This window comes from Lucilia sericata, unplaced genomic scaffold (assembly GCF_015586225.1).
Source record: "Lucilia sericata isolate MDLA Ls3-8-SP2 unplaced genomic scaffold, ASM1558622v1 Contig001730F_arrow, whole genome shotgun sequence".
NCBI lineage: Eukaryota > Metazoa > Arthropoda > Insecta > Diptera > Calliphoridae > Lucilia > Lucilia sericata.
Window position 1 is genome coordinate 68,612 of NW_023995635.1, and position 27,395 is coordinate 96,006.

Genomic DNA, 27,395 nt, shown 5'->3' on the forward strand with positions numbered 1-27,395 from the left:
AGACTAGACTATAGACTAGACTATAGACTAGACTATAGACTAGACTATAGACTAGACTATAGACTAGACTATAGACTAGACTATAGACTAGACTATAGACTAGACTATAGACTAGACTATAGACTAGACTATAGACTAGACTATAGACTAGACTATAGACTAGACTATAGACTAGACTATAGACTAGACTATAGACTAGACTATAGACTAGACTATAGACTAGACTATAGACTAGACTATAGACTAGACTATAGACTAGACTATAGACTAGACTATAGACTAGACTATAGACTAGACTATAGACTAGACTATAGACTAGACTATAGACTAGACTATAGACTAGACTATAGACTAGACTAGACTATAGACTAGACTATAGACTAGACTATAGACTAGACTATAGACTAGACTATAGACTAGACTATAGACTAGACTATAGACTAGACTATAGACTAGACTATACTAGACTATAGACTAGACTATAGACTAGACTATAGACTAGACTATAGACTAGACTATAGACTAGACTATAGACTAGACTATAGACTAGACTATATCAATGGGTTAATTCAATAGTATTTTTTGCTGAAAATGCGATATGAGTTATTTAAATATACAACACCAAACAACTTTGCCTCCTTTATAAAATGCTACTTTACCCGTTGTTCACCTATTTTTCTTTTTAAGAAAAATAGGTTTTGTTTTTTAAAAATCTACCTGAGAACTTTAAATAATGTTTTGTTTTCTTTTATAAGCATGTTTATTATACATTCAGTTAATTCGAATTATTGTTTACACCGAACATCTGAATTTATGACTCAAAATTAGATTGAATTTCATGAATCATGTTTTTAATATTACACATATCGCTTTAAAGAGTTTATAGGCAAATATAACTATTATATGCCTTTGGAAATTAAAATGTTTGTGGTTCATTGTTTAGAGACAATTTGGTTGGTAATTTAATATTTCTGTTTTCAAGCGCCATAAAAATCCACAAACATTTAGTACTACTAATTGGCCAGACACATTCGAGAAAAACTGTTGAAATAGAAAATATGTATTTTATTAATGATAAAAAATTTGACCTAAAAATATTGGTTTTTCTTGGCTTGACTTTCATTTTTTGTTACGAAAAAAAAGCTTTAGTTTTGTTTTGAAATAAACAAAAAAAAAAAAAAAAAAAAAAAGAGGAAAAAATAATCTTATCTTATCGGTCGAGAGTAGATAATATCAATAGTACTATATAAACATTTTTTTTAATTTATAAATAAAATATGTATATTGAAGAAATATTTTCATATCTGTCGAATATTTTGTAACCCTACATTAACAAGTAAGAGAAGTTATATTCAACTATGCCGAATCTTATTATTTATTAATCGATTCCTTTGCTAATAATTTTTCTGAAAACACCTTGTATGGCGTTAGGGTCAGTTATAGTTAGATCCTCATGAAATTTGGTAGAACGATTTCTCTACCTATATAATTTCATCGCTGTACTCGTCATTTTTTAAGCTAGTAATGAGTGCAAAAATAATTTTCTAAGGGGAAATTATATGAGTGGATCGATCGATCCTCATAAAACTTGATAAAACTATTATGTGCCTTATATTGGGGAAAATTGATTTTTACCATATTTAAGCCAGTTGTAAACTCTAAACATTTTCTGAAGGGGACCTTATATTTAAGGTTTGGGTCACTTGTATGGGACCAATATAGCCTATTGTGAATACCAAAGATTTTCTATCAATGGATAATATTTGTGTAAAATTTTAGCTTTCTAGCTTCTCTCGTTTAGGCTCTATCATGTCTACAACAGACTGACAGAGGGACATGGCTAGATCGTCTTAGAAAAAGGTTAAAAATATATTATATGGTCGAAAAATCTCGGTCTACAAGATTTCAACAGAATGTGAATTTATATTTCAAGTTCTTGAAATCAGTAAAAAGGAGTATATTCCGATTATGACGTTTTTTATATAATTTGAATCAACAATTTTCACGTTCAACCTATTTGTCAAATAGGGAATTTTCCTTCTAAATTTAATCAAAAAGTAACTTCGTTTATGTACTAATACATTTTACGTTATCCTTGGACCTAATCTAGTATTAGGCTAGAAAATATTTCGACTATATTCATTACTCTCTATCTTAGATTTGATAGCAAAATATTCGGCAACCTATATCAAATCTGTAATATTTATACATTTTACAAAATCAAATTTTACAAATTCAAATAAATTTCTGAATTCAAAATATGATTTAGATTTGAATATTTTTGAAAAATTTCAATTGCAAAATAAGTTCACTTTTGCAACTTCCGTCAAAATCTTTCACAATGTATAACAACAGTATTGATCCAATACCATACATAATATTACCCATTATAGAGTGCATTTAATCTAATCAGTAAATTGGAAAAGTTTACAGTTGGGGTGTGTATATTTCAGAATGAAAATCTTACAAAATGGTTAAGTTGAAAAAAAGCTTTTGTTTTTTATAGAATTCAGTATATGTTTAACTCTTAAACATAACGGCATAAACGATTTCCTAAACTAACTAAAACTATAATTTATTTCTAAAAAGTATACTAAAAACATATATTTTTTTTCCCAAAAAATATCCAGGTGTTTAAGAAATTATAACTTTAAACAAATAAAATAATTATACTACTTATTTAAAAAAAAGTAAATGTGTTCAATCAATTTATAAAAAGTAATATTTACTTTATCAATAAAAAGTAAATTATACACAAACAACAACAGCAAAATTGATAACATATAAATAAAAGAAAAAATACAACATTTTGTTTAAAAATTGCTGGTAAAACACAAGGAAAAAGTAATAAAGTTAGTATATTTTTTTAAAAAGAAATATTAAATGACGTGGTGTTCGTATTATTATAAATTCTTATAAAATATATTAAATAGTGCCATAATTAATTACATTGCTACTGGATATACAAATATTCCTCACCAAGAATTGTTTTATAATGTTTAAATGATAAACTAAAAAAGAGAGCCTTTAAAAAAAACTACATACTACTACGAAAATGGATAAATATAGTTTATTACTGGTAAGTTTAAAAATGTAAACTAATAATTTTAAGATTAATTATACCCTACACCACTTTAGTGGGGAGGGTATATTGGATTTGTGCTGATGTTTGTAACATTCAAAAATATTCGTCCTAGACCCACCTTAAAGTATACCAATCGGCTTAGAATCGAATCTGAGTTGATTAAGCTTTGTCCGTCCGTCCGTCCGTCTGGCTGGCTGGCTGTCCATGTAAACCTTGTGCGCAAGGTACAGGTCGCAATTTTCAAGATAATTGGATGAAATTTGGCACGCACGTTTTATTTGACCTAAGGACGAAGCCTATTGAAAATAGTTAAAATCGGTCCATTATTTCACCTAGCCCCCATACAACAGAACCCCCCGAAAAGGGCTTCTGAGCTCACAATTTTGTTAAATATACAGATATATCGATAAAATACGGCACAACTAAGTTTTATAGAAGTCTTGATGACCCTGCCAAATTTCATAAAGATCGGGCCACATTTGACCCTAGCTCCCATACAAAGTCCCCTTCAGAAAATTACTTGAATGTCCCAAATTAGCTTATAAACACAAATATCGGGATGAAATTCAGCTCAATAAAATATTAAGTCAATATAAATATATTCACAAAATTTTATCGGGCTTGGTCCATATTTGCCCCTAGCCCCCATATAAAGCCTCTTTCAGAAAATTAGTTTTTCATCCATAAATTGCTTAAATGTATCGGAACAAGGGAATATTGAAGATAAATGCTTTATTATGAAAAATAAATCACATTTAATATTCATAACTGGTGTAGGGTATCATATGGTCGGCCACGCCCGACTATAATTTCTTACTTGTTTTTCAAAGAATATGAGTTGTATTAATCGATTTTCGACGGAATTTACGTTTGGAACAAAAAAGTCGAAATCATTTTCCACCTATTAACATTAACGACTTACTCTGATTTTAATAGACATTTTTGGAATTATTACAATCACCGTTTCATAATGAATGTTTCTTTGGTCTAGTGGACATTATACATCTCATTTGCAACATTTTTACCTTTTGATCCAAGAAAGTACGACTAATATCTTGTAACTTGTACATGGTTAATTCCATGGAAAGGTAAATGATGAATAAATAAAAATAAAAACCTTGAAACTTTTGCTTTTTTAAAGATAATTCGACAAAATTTGGTGTATAATCTTTTGTTATACCAAAGACGAAGGATGTTGAAAAATTCCCCATAATCCATACAAATGGATGTTAATTATAATACTATCTTTTCAAAAATCGGTAGATCGAAAATTATATACAATTCTAAATCATATAGATGATTTTCATAACATTGAGACCTCATTTGACCATGATCCTCCGTACAAAGTTTAATGTCCGAAAAACACTTAAGATACGTTCACACCTATCAAATATTTAACGAAAATTACGTGATCTTTAAAAAATTGACATTTAAATTTCCTTTATCTTAGAAGATATCACTTCTGTTTTTGTCACGTATGATATTCCCCCATTTTACTTCCCTATTTTGGAAAACAATGTTCTGAATGGAATGAATTTTTTTCCACATATAATATTACTCTCTGATGACAAAATTATTTTTCAAGTATGAGGCAATTTACAAAATCTATACCACTCTGTAGGCGTACAAATGTGGAAACGAAAAATTGCCCATATGTAGAACGATATTCAAGTTTCGTAACCCCAATGAACTTAAACGTTAACCTGTTTATGTTAATTCAATGAAAAGTTTCGTTAATGATACGAAATTTTACGTTGTAAATTGTGTTAATAAATCTATAGATTAAAATTAAGATCCTCATTCTATTGAGTAATCTGAACAATCATCTTTGTAGAGGAGCAACTTTCATTTCTAGATTAAAATTCAGATCTGGCTCGAGCAAAATATAGGTTCTTCGCACATATTGCAGTTCTTTACATATTCGCAGTCTATGCAGAAGCTCTAGATAACATTTTATTCGTTAATCACCATACTGGTTGTTATTATGTCCTATGGTTTCTATGAGGAACAGAAAGCCAAAACATTAGCTCCATCCAGATCTGTTAGATTCCTTTTGCCTTATTTCGCTCTAGCTAAGGTCTCAAGTTGTCGTCTCCATGTATGCAGTGGACGACCGCTCCTCCGTGTGTTTCCTTGGGGTGTCTAATCGAAGGCAGCTTTTGCAATGTCACCGGGGGACATGCTTAGCATATGATCTTTGCCTTCTTTTTGTCTCTATGTCTAACATCTAGTACTTATTTGATGAAATACGTAATTCCGTTAATGGAACAAAATCTTTGCAATAAGAAGGACTTCCATAGAACTCCCTTATTTAAACATTGTTATCTAAGTATATATCACAATTTTCAAATAATTTCGAAAAAAATATTTCTCAAAGATTTGCTTTGATCCAAAGTAAAAAATTTTAGTCGTTTTACTCGAAACTAAGTTTTTTGAGTTATGAACACTTAGTTGCAAATAAGAGATTGTATGCAAATTAGGGTAATGACCAAAATTAGGCCCTATCACTACGTGGTAGCCAATAGTGTTCCCATAATGAAACCCTTTTTCTGATTTTGAAAGGGGTAAACCGCCGCCCCTATCCTTGAAATTGATTTTTTCTTGGATCAGCACTCAGGGGATGATCCCTACTCATGCAGTGCATTGTGCTGGAACTAGGAAAATAGGTTGTGGGAGAGAGGATAGAGGGAGTAGTGCTTGTGGACATTTGATTTAAGCCTTTTCACACGAAACCGCCTCGAAAATGACGGGTAATACTTCTGCAGGATGTTTGTTCCACATACGAATAAAGCGGCTGAAGAAAGAATTTCCCCTGTAATGTGTTGTGCGGTCCACTTGCCAATCGACCCCAAATGGGTGTGTTCTTGATGACATTCGTGTGCTGCGTAAATATATACGAGTACCGGGAACGAGTTCCCTAATTTCGGAGAACACATTCCATTATAGTATCGATAGAGCAGTAAAATACACACCAGTTGCGACGGTGCTCCAGTGAATCAATAGATTTAGGTACCCTATTGTCACCGAAAAGTACCTTCGCCCTCTCTTATACGCGGTCGAGTAGCTCCAAAATAGACTTTGAAGCTCCGACCCATACATGGGAGTTGTATACCATTTTCGGTCGAATATAAGTGGTGTAAATAGTAAGAAGATCAGATGGAGTGAAGTATATCTTAAATCATTTCAAAAAACCGAGAAACTTGAATGGTTTTTTCAACAGTTGGAGAATGTGTTTAGTCCATCGGATATCGCACTGTATTTTCATACCCAGAACATCAAGAGTTTCTGATTCTTTAATATTTACACCACCCATAAATATAGAGAGACCAACATTATCTGCCATATATATCATCGTTTAGTAACATTTATTACGCTTCTGAAAATGTTGTATTGTTTCTTAAGTCGAGAATATATTTATAAATGTTAAAGAGCATTTTTTAAACATTCCTAAAGCACTTAGAATTCATGACTTTTAACAAATATTAGTGGGTTAGCTTGATCTGTTTAAAAAACCTGTAAATTCAATTATCAATCGAACTTTGTTCCCCATAAAAGAGGTATTACGAATCAAATTGCGTTTCATAAATAAAATATGTACATACATACATACATATGTACAAATGTATACACATTGTTGAAGTACATATAAATCTAGAATAGTAATTAAACAACTACACTCACTTTTGGTATTTTGAATTTAATCTTCGACATTAAATTTAATTAAAAATAATACAATTAATCAATCAAATTTACAAATAATAAGAATGACATACAATTGTGCCCTAAATATTTATATGATTAAAAATATTGAGAGCTTTTAAAATGGGTTTGTAACCCATTTTAAATGAAGAATATATGCATGATCTATAAAATTAATTATTTAAAAAAATTAAATAATAAAAAAGTTCTACACAATGATTCTGGAGATGCCGGGGTTTGAACCCGGGACTTCTCACATGCGAAGCGAGCGCTCTACCACTGAGCTACATCCCCAAGTAACGCGCCGTTTGCCAAATATTATACTTTAACTCAGCACACACACACTGTTATATATTTTTTCGCACAAAACCCTCACTTCTATAAATAAGTTGATATATGTGTAGTACGAATGAGTCATCCTATATGTTTGTGCTATTTTTAAATAAATTTTACTTGTTGCTGCAACATACATTAATACAACATGTATTTATGATTTCCTTACTTTCATTAATAAGAGCAAGTAAAGATACATGTGTCTAAGCAAATGTTCCTCAACATTTTTTTTTATGTTTTTGCATTACATATTTTGCAGACTGACATAAGAATATAAACAGTAAAACATTTATCACATGAAGCTGTATGTTGTTATTGCTTTATATTTTTATGAAGTTTTCAGAGATTGTCTGGGATTTTTGCTCATATTTAAATTATTATTTGGACCGATTTTGTTGACTTTAAATAGTGATCTTCTCGAAAGCATATATGACAGAATTGTTGGAGATTTGGATTACGAAGATATCTGGGATTTTCAGATAATTGTTTTCAACAAACATACAGACGGGCTTAATCGACTCCGATATCTAAAAGGATCCAGAATATACATATGTATATACTTTATGGGTTAGAAATTACAAACGGAATTCCGTGTGTTACACACATTGTAATTTTACTCTTAATATATCACTTTCCCCCATTATCTCAATGTCTGGTTATATTTTATGGTAGGGTTAAATTGACAGTTTTCATACAAAAATATTTTAACCGGTAGAATATCTACAGGTTAAACGATAACCGGAGGTGGAATAAACAGGGCTTAAAGAAAATAAATTCTAGGTCATTGTAAAATTTTAAGACGATCTAGTAATGACCACCCATTTGACAGTAGTTGGGAAAGTTTTTACCAGCAAGAGATAGTTTGATCTAAAAGTTCGAACAAGCATTCGAGTAGTAAATATGTATATTCAAAGTGAAAGTGGTATACAAATCGATTTGCACGCCAAATAAATCTTTTGGCCGCATAAAATGAACGAACGACCAAGTGTATTCCTAAAACTTCGGAGACCCATTAAAATTTAAATATTGCCACTGATTGAATTCAATGAACATTATTTATAATGGCCCCACACTTCTAATGATATATTATATAGTTAAGAATCTGTTATAACTAAATTTCCAAAAAATATATTGTATATCACTAAAAATACTAATATGAATTATTTCATTTCTATATATCTTTACAGTTACTATTCTTTACAACAACAGTATGTTGGCTACCACATATTGCCGGCCAGCATGAAAATATACCATACGAAAATGTTGCAAACATTTGTGAAACATGTGTATGTTTAGATACACAAGATGTTGGCAATAAAAATCAAACACATCACATGTTAAGTTGTGTGATGAAAGGATTCAAGCATATATTGGCAAGGTGGCCAGAAGAATTTGGCAAAAATAATGGAAAAGGTAAGTTCGCATAGGTTGATATACATATTTATAACATCCTCAATTTTAATTACCTCTTGCACTTGTAATAGAAAACGTAATTGTGGCCAGTTTTTCGGGTAACACAATCGATATATTGCAACAATTGCCTTCAACCAATGGTACATTGAGTTTTGCTTGTCGCCATTGTGGTATCAAACATTTGCAAGTACCCACTTTTATGGATGTTCCAAATATAATTTCATTGGATTTGGCTTATAACGAAATCACAAATGATGAATTGACACCGGATGTTTTTAGGGGACCCTATCATATAACCAGTTATGAACCGATTGCTTTAATTGAATTGGATTTAAGTCACAATAAACTTAACTCTTTGGATCGAAGAATTTTTGAGCATACGCCTAATATAACGAAATTAAATTTAAGTTGGAATAGCTTTAAGGTTTTGGATAATCCAACTACTATGGCTTTGGCTTCGGCGTCTTCGTTGGAGGTGAGATTTTGTGTTTTGAAATATGTTTTTAAAAATGTTAACAATTGTATATTTAATTTCCAGAACCTTGATCTCTCTCACACCGGTATTAAATCTCTGGCTAAGGTTATTTTTGAGAAACTTACTTCTTTAAAGGTATTAAATTTGGCTGGCAATGAATTTGTTCATTTACCCGAAAATTTCCAATTGATTGGGCAAAGTTTGCGCAGCTTAAATTTAGCCGGCAATAAATTCAGTGATTTTAGTGAAGGCAGTTTTTTGGGTTTAAAAGCCTTGTTGCATCTAAATATTAGTGGTATGCCAAATTTAAAGAGCATACAGAATAATACCTTTTCCCGTTTGGAGCATTTAACTCATTTAGACTGTTCAAACAATCACAAGTTGGAGAGCTTTGATTTAGATAGCTTAATGCATTGTGGAAACTTGACCTATGTAAGTTTCTAAAAATATATTTATGTTTTCAAAATTAACAAATCTTTAATGTTTTTTTATTTAGTTGGACATCTCATATTGCAGTCTAACAACTCTTAATCTCAATATGGATCTGTCATCGGTGTCTGCAGCTAATAATACAAATATCACTTTACCAAAACCTTGGCCATTACTCAAAACATTTAAAACTATTGGCAATCTATGGATGTGTGATTGTCAGCTATTCCAAGTGCTAGAGTACGCTGGTTCACATTATCTTTATGCAGATGAACCGATACGTTGCGATAGTCCCTATATATTTGCGGGTGCCCGTTTATCTAATTTAACCTTAAAACAAATTTGTTCTTTACAAATTCCCAAAAAATACAAAGTTATCGATGAGGAGCCACCACGTTTTAGACGTAAACGTTATATTATCTTAACCGTTATTACTGCATCAGTTGTAGTGGTGTTGGGTTTAATTATCGGTTTTATAGTGGTGTGTATACGAAGACGTTTAAAACGAGACGATTTCGGTGTGGAACCTATACGTTATACCAGTGTGCGTAGTAGTAATCTATCAGCATTTTCACAGGGTCATACAAATGGTGCCGTAAGTAATGGAAGTGTTTGATAATTATTTCAAACATTCAGAAATTTTTTCATTTTGTATATTTAAAACAGTAATTCAAGGCTGATTTTAAGCAGTAAATTAAGGTTTAAAAATATGTTTGTAATTGGGTTTAATAAATCTAGTTTTAAGTGTAAGTTTTTTTTTTATATTGATATGAAAAAAAAAACAATTGTGTAAGATACAACAAAAAAAGAATTAAACGAATTTTTGACCAAAGATTGTTAATAATATTGTGTACGATAACCCCGACTTTCGTTTTTTTTTTTTGTTCTATATTTTTATATTTCTGTTTTATCTTAATGTTTAATTAATATCTGCCGTTCAAATTAATGAATATTTGCCATTTTTTATAATTTTTTATATTGTTTTTAATTTGTACTTAACATTATATGCAGTACATGTGTAAGTTGTAGCTTTATTTATTTTGATTTGTAAATAAAACAAAAAGTATTTATGTAAATTTAATAAAAATATTATTATAACTTGAAAAGTTTTGTGATGTTTTTCAATGGCGACTAGACAAAAATTCTGCGCGAAGAAGGTCTACTTGATCATGGTAGCTCATCCTCTTTGTGGAATTACACATAATAGAATTACAACTTTATTTTCGAGGAAACACCTCTAATGGAATTTCCAACTGGGGGCGATTGGCTTGTATCGGATAGACGGATAGACGTGTCGGTGTCTATATCGCTGATGCCGATATAAAGATCATAGTGATCTGGAAAGCGATAGAACAGATACGGAATCATATCGATCTAGGGTCGCTTGAGAAAATTTGTATCGATAATCAAGCTGCTCTTAGAGCATTGACATGTCCCACGGTACATTTGCGCCAGATTGTAGAAATGCTCTTGCTACATTATGAGACTGTGTTAGGTTTCGAGGTACTGTAATGTGCATGGTTATGACATAGAAGATAGGGATAGAAGAGTAAAACCACCACTATTATAGGTTGATTTTCAAGAGAATCCGTGACATCATCAACCAGTGATAGAATAAATTGTAAAATATGAAAGACCAAGACTTGATGTTGATCCAGATACTTATAGGAATGGATAGGAGCAGGTTTTTAACGGCGCATTGCTTAATTAGGGCATTTATCAGTAAGTGATGAAGCAGAGACGGTTGAGAACTTATTTTGCCACTGTCCTAGAATACAGAATCTCAGGTTTTAATGGCAGGGAGAAAGGTTCCATAACGAAGTAGGGGAAATTGCGAGAATCAACCCTCGCAGTATACTAAGGAATTTGTCATTTCTTTCGACTGGATTCAGATTCCCTCACAGCAGTTTCTTTAGTGAATACATTCGGTAAAAATTCCAGACAGAAACCACATTAGAAATCGACCTGTCTTTATTCCTCTTTCCATTTTACTTATAGAAATACTAATGTTGCGTTGCCAAAATGACGTGGTTACAGTACGTTTTCCATTCATAATAGACCCATTAATAAAGTGTTAACAGCCTAGTAAATTTTTAATATATATAACGTATTTCATTCTCAATTAATTATAACACGTCTAGATAAAATATTAATCTTATCAGTAGTTAAGATAAAAATTAATTGAAAGTTACAAATCAAGTTTATGTTTAATGAACTAAAGTTTTATACACAACTTTTATAAAGAAAATTCTATGAAACTTATACTTAATTTAGTTTCTTTAAAACTCTCCACTTTTTCTCTTGCTCTAAAAAATAAAAGCCACATTATTGTGCAAATTACCAATGAATTATTGTTGGTTTACTTTATTGAAATAAATATTTTAATATTTAATGTACAAAACAAAAAGTATATAAAATGCATTAGTACAATAGTTTAGGCAAAATGTGGAACAATAAATTAAGCAAATTTTACAGTTAATATACATATATATGCTGTAAAATCAAATAAAACACTTTCAAACTTTTAATAGTATCAAAAATTCGATACAAATATATAAACAAATTTTGAGAAAATTAACCAGAATAATTTTATTAAACTGGATTAAATTTCTAAAATGTATCACTTTATTGTACAAATTACTTGTTCTTAGTAAAAAAATATTTAAATAATATGTACTTTTTACCAAAAGAAAAAAAGAAAATAAGGTCTTTATGATAAAAATTACAATAAAAGAGCACTCCTTAGCATTCACTCTCCAGAATATCCTCATCACCCAAAGCATTTGACGCTGCTGGCGGTGCTTCCAATTTAAATAAATTGATGTTTTGTTTTTGTGCCAAAAAATTACGCATTTCAGCAAAATTATCACGTTCTTTAAGTTTTTTAGTGCGCCTTTCAAACTCCAAATCAGCACTTCCCTCACTATCATCGCTGTCATCAAAGGCCTCCTTAAATACTACCGTACTGTCGTGTTCCTTATCCGTATCATCATCCTCTTCGTCATCTTCTTTAGCAAATAATTCATCAACATTGATACCCTTAGAGGCTAGAACTTCACGTTCTTTTTCAAGCATTACTTGTCTTATGGGATCAATACGATCTTTTAGCTGCTTAAGTACCGGTCGGAATTTTCCTTTGGTGATGCGTTTTTCAAAATTTAAAATTTCCAACTCTTCATTGTGTCGTTCACGTTCTTCCTTCTCCAATTGTTCCCTTTCGGCTTTAGCCTGCTGTTCATCGAACATGTATGCGTAGAAATCATCTCGTTTCTCCATGTCATTAGGATTTTGAGAGATTTCAACGCGTAAAAAGCTTTCTGGGAACTCATCATCAGTAGCTTGAGATTTATTTTCACTTTTTTCACTATGTGTATCTTTTAAATCTAGTTTACTATTAAGAAACTTATTATACACCAACATTAGCCTTTGGAAGTCATCGAAACACACCGTTAAAGCATTTTCAATGGAACGCATATTATTGGCCACTTCCACCAACTGTTTGGTATTGTCTTTCTTTTCATTTTCTGTTTCGGTAAGGCGTTGTAAAGTGATATCTAAGGCTTGGCATTCACCAGCCATGGCCACCATACAGGCACTCAGTTTAAGCGATGAATCCTGTAGCACACCTATAGGATCATTACGAGTTTTAATTAATTTATTGGCATTTAAAGCTTCCAATTCTAATGATTTCTTTTTGTTCAATTCGATGGCTAGATTTTTAAAGTGATTTTCTTCTTCGAGCACTAGCTGTCGTATAAGGCAGTCGATCTTTTCTAATTCTGTATGAAGTTGACTCAAGGATGGTTTCGTCGATATGGTTAAAGCTAAACGTAAAAGGAACTGGGATTGTACGTAGGCGAAGATATTATGAAAATCCTAAAAAATAGACGTTATAATAATAAAGTATTATGGCTGTAAGATTTGTTATGTGACCATTTAAGCGATGATTTGAAATAATGCAGCAAAAAGTTAATCTTTATAACCCTCCAATGTCCGTTAGTCGTATGAAATCAGTTTTCTAAATCGTATTGATTACTCGTTCTGTATTTGATTGCCAAAATATATTTGATTACTCTCTCTCTCAAAATAGTCATAGAATTGAATTTGTTATTGACAAACTAAATCAAAAATACTTTACACTTTACACTACTTTACATTCCTGCATTTTACTAATTTTACATTTAACTTTTCACTTCATTTAAATGAATTATATGTATATTTTAATGAAATTTTCAAAAGAATGTAATTTCAACACAAATAATGCTTTTACGTAAATAGCCATAGCTCCCATAAAAACTAAATATGTACATATTTTTTAAAATAGTATTGTCAGAATTGCCCTACCAAGGTCCTATTCCATACCAAAATACATTTTTTTGACCATGTTTCGTTCCATAAGTTATAATGGGTTATGGATCGACGTTTAACCAATTTCGCCAAATTATTTTTCATATACCGGGTAACCGAAGTATGGAGGCTAAAGGAAGCAACATACCTATTCTATAGATTAACAAACAATATTCCATTTTTGGAACATTACTTTTAGAAACTTCTTGAAAATTATAATTATAGCACAATATATTTAATATTCTGTATATCCTTATATAGGATTATTGTTTTCGATTAATGGATGGTTATGCATTTGAAAAATAGTTAAACAAATTTACTTACTTTTATGTGCTTAGGACTATAATCGGTGACATTGTTCTTGAAGTATTCACATTCTTTTAAATCTTCCATTGGGGCATAATACTGGGAAAATCGTGCTGGTATAGGATATTGGGTTTCTAATTTACGGGTTGCTTCAAAAAGTATCTCTGTTACCTCTTTGGCAGCTGTAATACAATCCCAAGCACGTTCTATTTGACGTGATCTAAAGCGAAACATAAAGAAATTTTATAAAATAGCTATTTTTAATATACTGCCTTATAAGAACAGATACTTACTCTATTAATTCATGCTGTTTCATGATAATAATCTCATTGAAATAGGTCATATTACGACGTATACAATTTCCAAATTCATCAATTGTTCGTATGAGATTCTCCAGCTCTCTCTCAACGTATTTATTGCGAAAACCAAATACATTCTTTACCACATACAAGGCACTAAAGCCTCCGGTCACGACCAAGGAGGGTATTAAAGTTAAACGAAAAGCACGTGGTGTTATAAGGTGTTCCAAAATAGTACTACCCAATAAGATACAAGCATTGCGTGCAGTAAATATTTCTGGCCATAATATTTCCTGTTGTTTATTAATGCACTTGTCTTTGCCATCGCATTTATCATGACTGCTATTAGCTGCTGCTGTGGTTGTTGGTAAGGGAGTATCTTGCATAAAAAGCATACATTGCTCTAACGCTTCAACATGATCGACCAGCAATCTTTTTGAATATAATATTTTATTTATTAGACTATTGGTTATAGTCTTTAAGCATCCATTCAAATAAAAGAGAATTGTTAATTATTTTCGAAACTAATTAAAATATTTTGTGTGCAACTCACCTGCTTTTGCTTGAGTTCGTCTGTCAATTGACGACTCACTTGTAGCTAAAAATAGCAAGAAACAATAAAAATTTAATTATTTATGCTTGTTGTTATATAAACGCAATTTTACACACACCTTCATTTTAATATTTATCTTTGCACTACACTTTTATTAATTAGTTTACATTTATATTTAAATTTTATTTTTTGTTCTTTCCTTCAAAACTGATTTACACTAAATTTGCACACAGAGCCCTGCGCCGACAAATATTAACGGCGGCGGCGACTGACACTAAATATGTCGGCGGCGGCTTAAAATCTACTGTAAGCCGGCTAAGTTTTCAACTACGTTTAGTTTTTAAATTTTCAACGATTTTAAATAAAAACGGAATCCGAGAGATCAGAAAGTGGGACTTTGGAAGCAAATATATTGTTTATAACAACAAAACAGATCAAGCTCAAAAGTTGTGTGAGAAATTATGCAGGGATGAATAAAAAATTCTTAAAAATTAAAAACAAATCCTTTCTCCAAGTTTTACGAGGATCTGCCGATATTTAACCCTATCCTCTATATAAAACGTAAAAACAAAGATATTTTATTTGTTTATTTACTAGCTATACCCAGTATGCTGTGCTACCCTAAAAGCAATATAAATAAGAAATCCAGTTAACGATTTTGATGATTCTAACTACAATGGTTTTCCAGATATACAATTTGTTACATATGGGAGATTCCACGCAAATTATTGCAATTTCTCTTAATGTTCTTCAGTAAAATTTGAAGATTCTAGCTCTAATAGTTTCTCAGATATACGAATTTTTCTATTTAATTCATATGGGAGCTCCAAGCCCCCCAGATGAAAGTCCGCCCTTTTTTCTCCAAAATGTTCAGATGAATATTAAAGTTCTTCGTGCAAAATTTGAAGAATTTAGTTCTATTAGTTTCCCAGATAAACGAATTTTTGTATTTAATTCATATGGGAGGTTCCGCTCCCCTCATTGGTAGTCCCCCAATTTATTACCCAAAATGTTTACATGGATGTTAAAGTTCTTCCAGAACAACATCATTTAAAAGGATCACAAAGAGATTGAAAAATATTCCAAAAGGCAGAGTATTTCTATTTTAGCGGTAATTTCTTTATGATTAAAATAAGTAAGGAGTAAGTGTTATATTCGGCAAATCATTTGTCGTAAAAAAGCAAATTTCGGAAGTGGTCATATACATATATATATGGACTTTGATCATTAGATTAATAAGAACGTCACCGTGATTTTCGGATTAGAGACTTAAATGTGGAATTGGGTCAATTATGGACAAAGTCTCTATAATTTAAAGTATTTTTTTTTTAATTCTACCATAAATCTATCATAATGATAACTTTTGGAATGATGTATTAGCTATAAACTGATTTTCTGTAAGAGGGTTATATTGGCGGACCGATCCTCAAAATTTTATTTTTCATAAATGTAGGTTTCGGTTCCTAAAAATGTTTTTCCTTCGACATCGACATTTGAAAGCCATTTATGTTCGTTTAAGTCATTTTCTGGAGAAGATTTCATATACATATTTACATTACATATTTTCGTTCCAACAAAGTACGTAGAAAACGGTAAAATCAATTATTGAAGGGGGCAGGGTCAATTATGGCCTATAGAGATTTCGATTGATATCGAGCCTTTTTTGCAAAATGGACGTAAGCGAGATAAATTTTCGTTCAATTAGGATACTGCGTGTTTAATTTTATGTTTATATATTCAATATTTTAGAAAATTCAAAAAGTACCAGTTAAAGAACGAAAAATTACCAGAAATACTCCAGTTTAAATTTTCATTTACTCAAGTCCCTGATTGCTTAGTTTTATGTTTTTAGGCTCATTATAAAAGAAAATTCAAATAGTACCAGTTAAAGAACTAAAAAGTATTCAAAAAGTACCAGTCGAAGAACGAAAAAGTACCAAAAAGTCCCCTTTTATATGTTATCACTTAATCCGGGCTGTACATTCTTAATTTCATGTTTCTAGGTTCAATATTATAAAAAATTCAAAAAGTACCAGTCGAAGAACGAAAAAAAAAGTCCCTTTTTATAGATTACTCCGGGCTCTACATATTTATTTTTATGTTTCTATGTTTAATTTTATGTAAAACTCAAAAAGTACCAGTCGAAGTACGATAAAGTTCCCCTTTTATAGATTCTCATTTACTCCAGGCTCTAAGTGCTTAATTTCATGTTTCGAGGTTCAAATTTTGTAGCAAGCTCAAAAAGTACCAGTCAAAGAACGAAAAAGTACCAAAAAGTGCCATTTTATAGATTCTCATTTACTCCGGGCTCTACGTGCATAATTTCATGTTTATATCTTCAATTTAATAGAAAACTCAAAAAGTACCTTTTGAAGAACGAAAAAGTACCAAAAAGTCCCCTTTTATAGGACCTCACTTAATCCGGGCTCTACATACTTAATTTCACGTTTCTAGGTTCATTATTATACAAAAACTTAAAATGTACCTTTTGAAGAACCAGGTTCTCACTTAATCGGGGCTCTACACGCTTTCATGTTTCTTATTATATAAAATTCAAAAAGTTCCTTTTGAAGAACGAAAAAGTACCAATAAGTCCATATTTATAGATTCTCAAGTGCTTAATTACATGTTTCTAAGTTCTAAGTCAAAAAAGTACCAGTCGAAGTACGATAAAGTACCAATAAGTCCCATTTTATAGATTCTCATTTACTCCGGACTCTACTTGCTTAATTTCATGTTTCTAGGTTAAATTTTTTAGAAAACTCAAAAAATACCTTTGTAGAACCAAAAAGTTCCGAAAAGTCCCTTAATTATTAATTTCATGTTTCGATTTCAATATCATAGAAAACTCAAAAAGTACCTGTTGGAGAATGAAAAACTACCAAAAAATATCACTTGGTACCGGTGTTCCAAATAACACCCCATTAGCTTATTTAGTGTTTCTTGAATAATATCAAATTTCCCGTTTTTACCCCTTTTGGTACTTTTTTCCTCCCCATTAACAAAATAAAAATTCTGTTCCAAAAAGTTGCAACATGGTATTGGGAGCCCGTTATTATGTTTCATAAAAAAGTACCAAAAATAGGTAAAATTTTCACCCCTTAAACGTTCGAATATTCAAAAAGTACTAAATTCATATTTTTATTTGTTCGTCAAGTTATGAAGGATTCAAAAACTACGCAAATTGATGTCTAAAATGTTTGAAAATATTAGTGTGCTTAAGAAATAATAATTAAAAAATAGTTCAAATTTTGATTATATTATTATTTTGTAAATCATTTCCTTACAGATACTAAACCTACGGTTATCGCTTAACTGTTAGACATTCTGCCTGTTAAAATAATTTTTGAAAACTTAACGTTTGGATAAAAAATAAACAGAGGGGATTAGTGTTGCCATACCAAATATTATTTTAACCGACAGAAGTTTCCGGAATGTAGAATGTTTATAATACAATAAAGATGAATTAACCGTTACTTTTAAAATAAATTTGAAAGAGGAAGAAGCTGTGTATAAACCTAAATATATGCAGATGATTGAAGATATTCTATTCAAAATGGTAAGTTTAACAATTTTTATCACAAGAAGTTTTGATATACATATGTATAATACAATTAAAGAAAAATTTCTTAACATATAGCATTTTACAACTCTGGGAATAAAAAAATCAATTTTTCAAAGCCCGTTTTTTTTTTGGAGAAATGGTATCTTGGAATGAATTAATTCCTTTGGGGCCTCCATAATTCAAACTCTTATTATGTCTCTAATTAGTCATTCGAGACATTTAAATAAATTTCCTTATACATTGTATTATTGTTTATAATAACATGAACTTATTTTTTTGTGGTTTTCAAGAAATAAACAAAGAATTTATGCATTTTTATTATTATTTTGAATATTTATAAACACAATTGTATTAGTCATGATGTGGATCATATAAAATAAAACAGCTGTTTTTTGGTAAAAAATTTTAGCGATTATAACTCTTGATCTAGTCGATCGGTTTTCATGGTTGTTTAGCTGTATAATAACAAAAATAAATCTTTACTTTTGTAGTCTGAAAAACTCCATATTCTAAAAAATTTAATACTTTTAATTACACTGTTTAAAAGTATTAAATTTTTTAGAAAAAAAAGTTTCGATATATATCACTATAATTTCTGTAGCAATAGTTATGCATGTTTCAGACTAAGCCATTTTAAAATATATGTTTCGATATTTATTAATAGTAAAAATTTTATATTTCATATATATTTTGACATTGTATACCTCATTATATTACTGCCACAGGCACTTTAATTAATTTTAAATGTATAGTTTTATTTCTAAACACATATAATATATAATTAATTGAAAATAAATTTTACATTTGAGAACAAATAAATGTAATCAATATTTTGTTTTAAACAAGTCCAAAATTATTTAAATTCGTTGTTAAAATGATGTCTTTTACTGCGGTGAATACCACTCTAATATTCTCCGTATCTGTAGCACAGGTGAAGTGTGAGTACATTAAGGGACGAATTTTTAGAAACATATTCAATATAAATTCACGAGCATCTTTGCTATTGCCACGTTTTCCCTTAAAGTCCGGAAAATATTCATCCAAATGTGAGCGCTTAATTTTCTCATCCAGTAGATCGGTTTTATTTAAAAACATTATAATCGGTGTGTTTTGGAAAAATTTCGAAATTGATTCGAAAATCGATTTGGATTCTTTTAGTCGATTACGTTCTTCGTTCTCCTTTAAAACCTGATCATATTCCGAAATCGCAACTAAGAATATTATAGCTTTAACATCATCAAAGCAATGAATCCATTTTCTTCTCTCCGATCGTTGGCCACCCACGTCTATCAGTCGAAATGTTACATTGCTCACCTTAAATACGTGCTGTATTAGACCAGTCGTTGCTATACGAACTCTTAAAATATCCTGTTCTGTGGGTAAATAGTCTGGCAAAGCAATGCGATCAATATCATCTAAATAGTATTTAGCCGAATCGTTTAGTTGGTATTCATTACGTCGCATATAACATTCCTGTATGCCCTTGTCGTTCCAAAGTTCTTTGATTGCCGTCAAATAGGGATCTTCTAAATAGGTATTAGTTCCAGGATTTACATAAGAAATGAGCGTAATAAACTTCGTGGCATTTTCACTTTTCTCATATTTAATGTTTAAGGTTTCCATGGCTGTTACCATATTTTGTATAGCTTGGAAAATATTTTCATGTATCAATTTGATGAAATGTTTTCTCTCATCTTCGCTAAAGCCCTTGTCGTAAATAATACGCATTTGACGTGTAAATGTCGATTTTCCTGACTCGCCAGTTCCCAACAATAGTAATTTGATATCTTTTTGTATTGTTTTTTAAGTTCCTTTAGTAATTTTCGCATTTTCATTTTGCCTTCATTTCCTCAGTTCTAAAGCAATCCATTTTAGATTATTTATTTTAAGAAGAATTTTTCAATTCAAAATTTAACGACCGCTTTTTAAAGCACAGCGTATAGGTAGCGTTTATTAAAAAATACTGATTTATAATACTGTTTCATTTCATATTAATTTGTTCTGTACCTTTATATGTATGTATAAGTAGAAATTGTTTTTAATAGAAATCTTTTAGTTTTAAATATAAAAAGTTTATAATAAAATAAAGAATGTATGAGCGTTACAATAAAGGTATTCACTTCTTTTGCGAAAATGTAAAAACATTACAACAACATTTTAGAAAAATATTCCACAAACTTTTTTTTTCATACTATTCGTTAATGAAAACCACAGATATCTTCGGGATCCAAATCTTCAATATTTTTAATGGACATGTTTTCGAGATCGATATTTAAATTAGCAAAATTGGCCTATAAATAACACAGGCCGGAAAAATTTTAAAAAAAGTCAAATCCTGAGACCAAGTTATAAAGGATTGAGCAGCTCTGAATCCGAATCTGACCTTAGATTTTCCCTATCATATCTGAGATTTGAGATATCGTGTCCTGAAATTTGAAAACAACGGCGTTTTTGGCCCTTTTGAGTCGTTATAACAGTGCCAAGACAACTTCATGCATAAAATATTATATGCCATCTGAAAGCCGATTCTGTCTTTATAATAAAAGCTTAACATCTGACATATCTTTATCCTTCGAGATATCTTTACCCAAAGCTGGAAAACTCGGTTTATAACGAACAAAAATATTGGATCCAAATATTGGATTGAAAATGTTACAATCTGCACAAAATCACTTTCTGATTCTATTTAACGATGACTGTCCGCATGTTAACTTTAACGGATGATATCTCAGCAACTACAGCTGATTTTTAAACTATGTAAAAAGTATTTTCATAGAAAAAATTAGTTTTTATAGGTTTATTGTTATTGCTTCTGGGCACGATATTTCGAATTACAGATTTAAAGGAGAAATTCTGAGGTAAGATTCGGATTCAACGCTGTTCAATCTCTTTGGACTCTGTGTATTTTTTTCAGCTAGTGTAAATGAGATATGAGCAAAAATGCGAGACAACCTCTGAAAATTTTAGCAAAAACTGGAATTTTGTATACCTTTTTTGTTCTTCAATAGTTACTTTTGAATTTTCTATATTATTGAACCTAGAAACATAAAATTAAACATAAAATCAGACATTTAGGATCCTGATGGAAAGAAAATCTTTAGGCACTTTTGTTCTTCAATGAAAATCTAAAGAGGTAAATAAAGAATACTGATTAAATGAAACCTTATAATAGGGGAGTTTCTGATCATCATTCAATTGGTTCGTTTTTTATTTTCTGAATTATTAAATATAGGAATATAAAATCATGCATATATGATCCTGATGAAATGATATAATATATAATTAATGTTTGAATGAAAATCTATAAAAGTAGGCCTTTTGCGACTTATATCCTCTATTGGAGGATGATAGAAAAATCGATTTTTTAAAGGTAATTTATTAATTGAATTAAAAATATTTAAATTGATACGTAATACATAAAAAGACTTATTTATAAAAAAAAATAAAGGTGCAACAAGTTGATATTTTACGTTTTCATTTCACATAAGTCCAAATTTGTCCAAATTCGTATTTAAAATGATGTCCTTTACAGCAGTAAATACCATTTCAATATTCTGGGTATCTGTGGCACAGGTATAACGATGATACATATTGGGTCGTGCCTGTAAAAACATGTCCAATATAAATTTACTAGCCGCTTCGTAATCGCAACGAGGTCCCTTAAATTCTGGAAAGAACTCATCTAAATGTGAGTACATAATTTTTCTCAGCAAATAAATCAATTTTATTTAAAAACAATATAATAGAAATGCCTTGGAAAAAGTTCGAAACGGATTCGAAAACTTTGAACGACTCCTTAAGACGATTGCGATGTTCATCTTCCTTGAGAACTTGATCATATTCCGAAATGGCCACTAAAAATAATATGGCCTTAACGTTATCAAAACAATGCATCCATTTTCTACGTTCCGATCGTTGGCCACCCACATCTGTTATACGAAACTTAACATTTTTCACTTGAAAATTATAATCATTAGGCCAGTGGTTGCCTGACGAACTCTTAAAATATCCTGATTCGTTGGCACATAATCTGGCAGAGCAATGCGATCGATATCGTCCAAATAGTATTTAGTCGAATCGTTTAATTGGTATTCATTGCGTCGCAAATAGCATTTCTGTATGCCCTTGTCGTTCCATAGTTGTTTGATGGCCGACAAATAGGGTTCTTTCAAGTCAGTATCGCAATTGAAACTTACTTTATTTATGAGCAATGCATTTTCAGTGGCATTTTCACTTTTCTCATAATCAATTTTTAATAATTCCATGGCTGCAATCATATTTTTCATGGAACTAAAAATATTTTTCATATATCAATTAATATGATGCAATCTCTCCTCATCGCTGAAGCCATTGTCGTATAGAATACGCATTTGCCGTATAAAAGTCGATTTGCCTGACTCCCCTGTTCCTAGCAGTAATAGTTTTAATATCTTTTTATATTGTTTATTAAGTTCCTTTAGAACTCTTTCTATTTCTTTTTGTTCCAATTGTTCTTCATTTATTAAACAATTCATTTTAAAGTTGTTTATGGATTTATAATAAAAAATATGTTGTTTTGATCTGTTTTTAAAACAGAACTATATAGAACGTCTTATAAAAGAATACTGATTCATGATAAATTTGTTCTTATCCATATACTAGTTTTTTAAAACAATTGTTTTATTTTATAGAAAGTATAAATTTATATTTTATCTTCAGATGAATCAGTTAAATTATTGAGGTTTAATATATACATATGTATATATACGGGCACACATTTGACACAAGAATGTCGTTTGTCAATATTTGAGATTTTTAAATTCGATACAATACGTTTTTCCATACACGTATTTGTATTGAATGGACACCATAAGGTCCATTGTGATAAGTGTACTTTTTTCAAGGAATAAACTATTCTCTGCATCCGTATACATGAGGATACTTATATTAGAATAATATATGAAGAACTAATCATTCGCGAATATACGTTTATTAAAAAAGTTATTTTGTCGTTTGGAAGTCCTTTCCGCAGGCTTCAAAATATTGGTTTAACCTCAGTTTAATTTTGTTCCTTCTTTTGGATCTATAAACATGAAGTTGAAAATAACCAAATTTAAAAAAAACGTGTAAGAGCTTACACGATTTACACATTTATTAAAGTTTGTTATCGTATAAAATGTACATTAGGGTGATTTTCGGAATAAGATCTTTGATAGGGGTTTGGGTCATGAACCGATCTAAAAAAATTTTAAAAAGGAGATTAATGTTTTTTTTTTTTAATCTTTTTGTTGATTTGTACCATGTTATTGAAATGTTTTAAAAGATTTATTGAGAATAGATGAGTTAATTATCAACAAAATGTTGAAGAGAATTTTTGAATCCTCTATACATATATAGTTTTTGAAGCAAGTTATGAGTGCTTAAGTAATTTTTTGAAGCGGACCTTATTTGGAGTCTTGGATCATATATGGCCAGATTCATATGAAATTTTAGTTTATATAAAACTTGTTTAGGACGATTTCTGTGGCTATACTGGTATTATGAGGTAGTTATGTAATTTTCTGAAGGGAAGAGAATTTTTGAATCCTCTATATATAATTTTTGAAGCAAGTTATGAGTGCTTAAGTAATTTTCTGAAGCGGACCTTGTTTGGAGTCTTGGATCAAATATGGACAGATTCATATGAAAATTTAGTTCATTGTTTAGGACGATTTCTGTTGCTTTACTGGTATTATGAGGTAGTTATATAATTTTCTGAAGGAAATCTCATATTTAAGGTTAGGGTCAGGTCCATAAAGGGAATTTACGTTCTTTCAAAATATTTTTGTTTCGAATTTCAATGCAATAATGCTATTTTTAAACTAGTTGTAAGCATTAAAGTCAGTTGTTAGCATTAAAGTAATTTTCCTTATGAGCGGGTTCGTATAAGGTTAAATAGGAAGATTTTCATAACTATACTGGTATTACGGTAGCTATCAGCGTAAAAGTAATTTTTTGAGGAGGTTCTTATATGAGGATCAAATATGAAAACTTGTTACATTTACGACCAAATTAACATTTCTATGACGATTTAAACCATATTCCATAGAATATTTCTAGGTCCATTCCTCTGGACCTTCTCAAGGACCCAGAGTATATATAATTTATAGGGTCTACGAGCGATATTTCTAAATGTCATTTGCCTATTTTGAGTTTTAAGCCACGATTATGAATAATTTAAATAATCCTGACTCGGGCCAGTATGCCTGGTCGTGGTAATTTTTTTAATTTGATCCTTAATTGAAATACCTCTATATATCAAATTACTTATTAAAAAAATTAATAAATTTTCAAATTAAACTTAAAGAAAAGTTTAATTTTCATGAATATTAAAATATTTTGAAATATAAGCTTTTTAAATATATATTCCTAAAATTCGAACTTAATTAAGGTATTTTTAAAAGTTTAAGGTCTAGTTATAAACTTTTTTTTTTAATTTAAATAATTTGTGTAATATTTAAGTTTATTTAGTTTTTATAAATTTAATGTAAACATAATTTACATAAAATATTAGATTCTCCTTAGGTCTTATTCTTTTGATGTAGCATTCTTATTGGTTTATATAAAAAAATTGTTTGTATCTTTGCGGTTGACAATAAAAATTTTAATAGAATTCTAGTAATAAGTAATTTTTATTACATACATATAAATATAATAATAAGACTAATATTCTATAATATTAAATATAAATATTATACATGGAATAATCCCTTAATACTACTAACATTAATCAGGCAGTTTGAAAAATTACAATTGATCAAAAAATGGCTTTAAACTAGGTTAAAATTATATAAATTAGCATTTAAAATCGTATCTCGAACAGCTCTATAAACAAAAAGAATCCCTTGGTTATGTTCATCGGTACAATTTAAATAATAAGAGTAGACCCTTCGCTTTGTAGGTATGGTTCTCAAAAAAATGTTGGCAATAAAAGAACGAGCTTCTTGCGGATCATACGGTGATCCGGAGTATTCAGGAAAATAATCGGCCAAATGTGAGTAGGTGATCTTTTCCTCAAATATATCCAATTTATTAAAAACTATAATAAGTGCTGTGTCTTGGAAATATTGAAAAGACATAATTGAGTTCAAAAGTTCAATAGATTCTTTAAGACTATTGCCATGTTTCGAGTCCAAGGAGAATTGATCGTATTCGGAAATGGCCACCATATATATGATGGCGGTAACATTATCGAAACAATGTATCCATTTCTTACGTTCTGTACTTTGATAGCCCACATCGGCTATAAGGAATTCAACATTTTTATATTTAAACACATGTTCTTGAAAGCCTTTTGATGGTATACGTGCTCGTAAAATATCCTGGATGCTGGGTGTATAATGTGGATTGGCAATACGATCTAGATGACTGAAAAAATATTTCGTTGAGTCTAGTAGACCATACTGATGACCACGCATAAAACATTCCTGTATGCCAGCATCTGCCCAAAGTTCCTTTAAAGCCGTCAATAAGACATTAGTAAATGTTATCGTATTGTTCAATTGTACCATTTGTATAATATACGAATTTTTTACTGCATTCACTTTAGTCTTATAGGGTATCTGAAAAACTTTCATTGCTTCGATCATGGTTTGCATTGCGTAGAATATATTTTGAATTATAATGCCCACATATTTCGTGGAATCGTATGGCATATGAGTCTCGTAGCGCATTTGACGTATAAATGTAGATTTACCAGATCCCTTCGTGCCCAATAACAGCAATTTTATTTGTTTATTATATTTACGTTTGTGAATTTGCAGATTTCTTTCCAATCTTTTATTTTGAAGATTTTGAGCTCGTATCTCTTCAGAACATAAACAATTCATGTCGATAATAGTATTTATGTACAATTCTTATTAATATTATTCTTTTCGGACGTCTATAACAACCGTTGTTACGAGACACTCTGTCGTTACTAAGTTGTGAGATAAAATGCAATTAATGGTTTATAGCTTCTATTCTTGAGTATTTTAATGTCATTTTATTTACATTCATTTAAATTTATATGTTCATTTTAAAATTGATCATTTGCGATATACCGTCATAACTCATTTTTATACATTTTAATTTTCTTTTCATACATACATATATATTGTACTTCTTAGGGTGTCTTTGACAATAGACATAGGATTTCTATTGCCGACATGTAATTTCTTTAGATTCTAATAAAAATTTAATATATTTTACTGCAAGAATAATAATTTATTATAAGAAAAATACTCTGTTAAAGAAAAACGCAATATTTGAGTTATCACATTCTTTCTTTAAACATGATATTAATATAAACTCGTATGTATTCATTTCTATATTTTTTATAGAAGGTGAGCAATTTACCCAGTAAAAATGTACAGTATTTTGGATTTTCTAATACCCACATAGTTTTATTTTAGTAAGAAATATGCAACATCAGTAAGATTTTTTTAGAAAATATGTTATTGCAGGAATAAGGTAAATGAATTTCTGTTGAAAAAGTGTTGTCCTGAATAAAACTATAAAAACACACACACCTATATTTGAATTTTATGATTTCAAGAAAAGCGTTTTGAAATTTAAAATTTTTTTAATGTAATGCTTGTTTAACTATCGATTGACCTGAAAATGTTTTCATGGCTTTAAGAGTAAAATTAAAATCCCTCCTATTCTGCAATTTCATTTTATACAAATATTGCTTTGCCGTTGAAAATGTCATTATGTCCATATCTCCGGAATATTGCTTAAATACCTATAAATATGTTAATTATATAGTAATCGTGATAAAATGTTCCAGGAGTAAGTTTAATGCACCCTAAAATAATACTGTTAGGTATGAGGAACATCGGTCTATATTTGAACCTAGCCCCCATATAAGATGGTTTTAACGCACAGAACTA

At 30.2% G+C, this 27,395-nt stretch overlaps 4 protein-coding genes, 1 non-coding gene and 1 pseudogene across 5 annotated transcripts; 1 reads left to right on the top strand and 5 right to left on the bottom strand.

Annotated features, from left to right (window-relative positions):
- Window positions 1-2,807: 2,807 nt before the first annotated feature.
- Window positions 2,808-10,534, top strand: LOC119612546 (CD180 antigen). The gene is made up of 5 exons (XM_037968359.1): window positions 2,808-3,079; window positions 8,305-8,530; window positions 8,602-9,005; window positions 9,069-9,437; window positions 9,502-10,534. Exons 1-5 carry the CDS (start codon window positions 3,056-3,058, stop codon window positions 10,048-10,050), a joined length of 1,572 nt encoding a protein of 523 aa, XP_037824287.1. The 5' UTR covers window positions 2,808-3,055; the 3' UTR covers window positions 10,051-10,534.
- Trnaa-cgc lies at window positions 7,007-7,078 on the bottom strand. The gene has a single exon. It is a non-coding gene; the product is annotated as a tRNA-Ala (tRNA).
- Window positions 10,535-11,765: 1,231 nt separating the features above from the next.
- On the bottom strand, window positions 11,766-15,245 carry LOC119612545. The gene is made up of 5 exons (XM_037968358.1): window positions 15,058-15,245; window positions 14,940-14,984; window positions 14,381-14,862; window positions 14,106-14,307; window positions 11,766-13,310 (listed from the first exon to the last, which is right to left on the bottom strand). The coding sequence occupies exons 1-5, from the start codon at window positions 15,061-15,063 to the stop codon at window positions 12,177-12,179; spliced, it is 1,869 nt and encodes a 622-aa protein (XP_037824286.1). The 5' UTR covers window positions 15,064-15,245; the 3' UTR covers window positions 11,766-12,176.
- Window positions 15,246-18,804: 3,559 nt separating this feature from the next.
- Window positions 18,805-20,301, bottom strand: LOC119612549 (guanine nucleotide-binding protein subunit alpha-11-like; the record flags this gene model as incomplete). The annotated part of the gene is made up of 1 exon (XM_037968365.1): window positions 18,805-20,301. A coding segment is annotated over one exon (960 nt), but the record flags the coding sequence as incomplete, so codon positions are not given.
- A 1,389-nt stretch (window positions 20,302-21,690) lies between these two features.
- LOC119612539 lies at window positions 21,691-23,018 on the bottom strand (annotated as a pseudogene).
- A 524-nt stretch (window positions 23,019-23,542) lies between these two features.
- Window positions 23,543-26,351, bottom strand: LOC119612540 (guanine nucleotide-binding protein G(q) subunit alpha-like). Its single transcript, XM_037968352.1, has 2 exons — window positions 25,410-26,351; window positions 23,543-23,566 (listed from the first exon to the last, which is right to left on the bottom strand). The coding sequence occupies exons 1-2, from the start codon at window positions 26,349-26,351 to the stop codon at window positions 23,543-23,545; spliced, it is 966 nt and encodes a 321-aa protein (XP_037824280.1).
- Window positions 26,352-27,395: the final 1,044 nt, after the last annotated feature.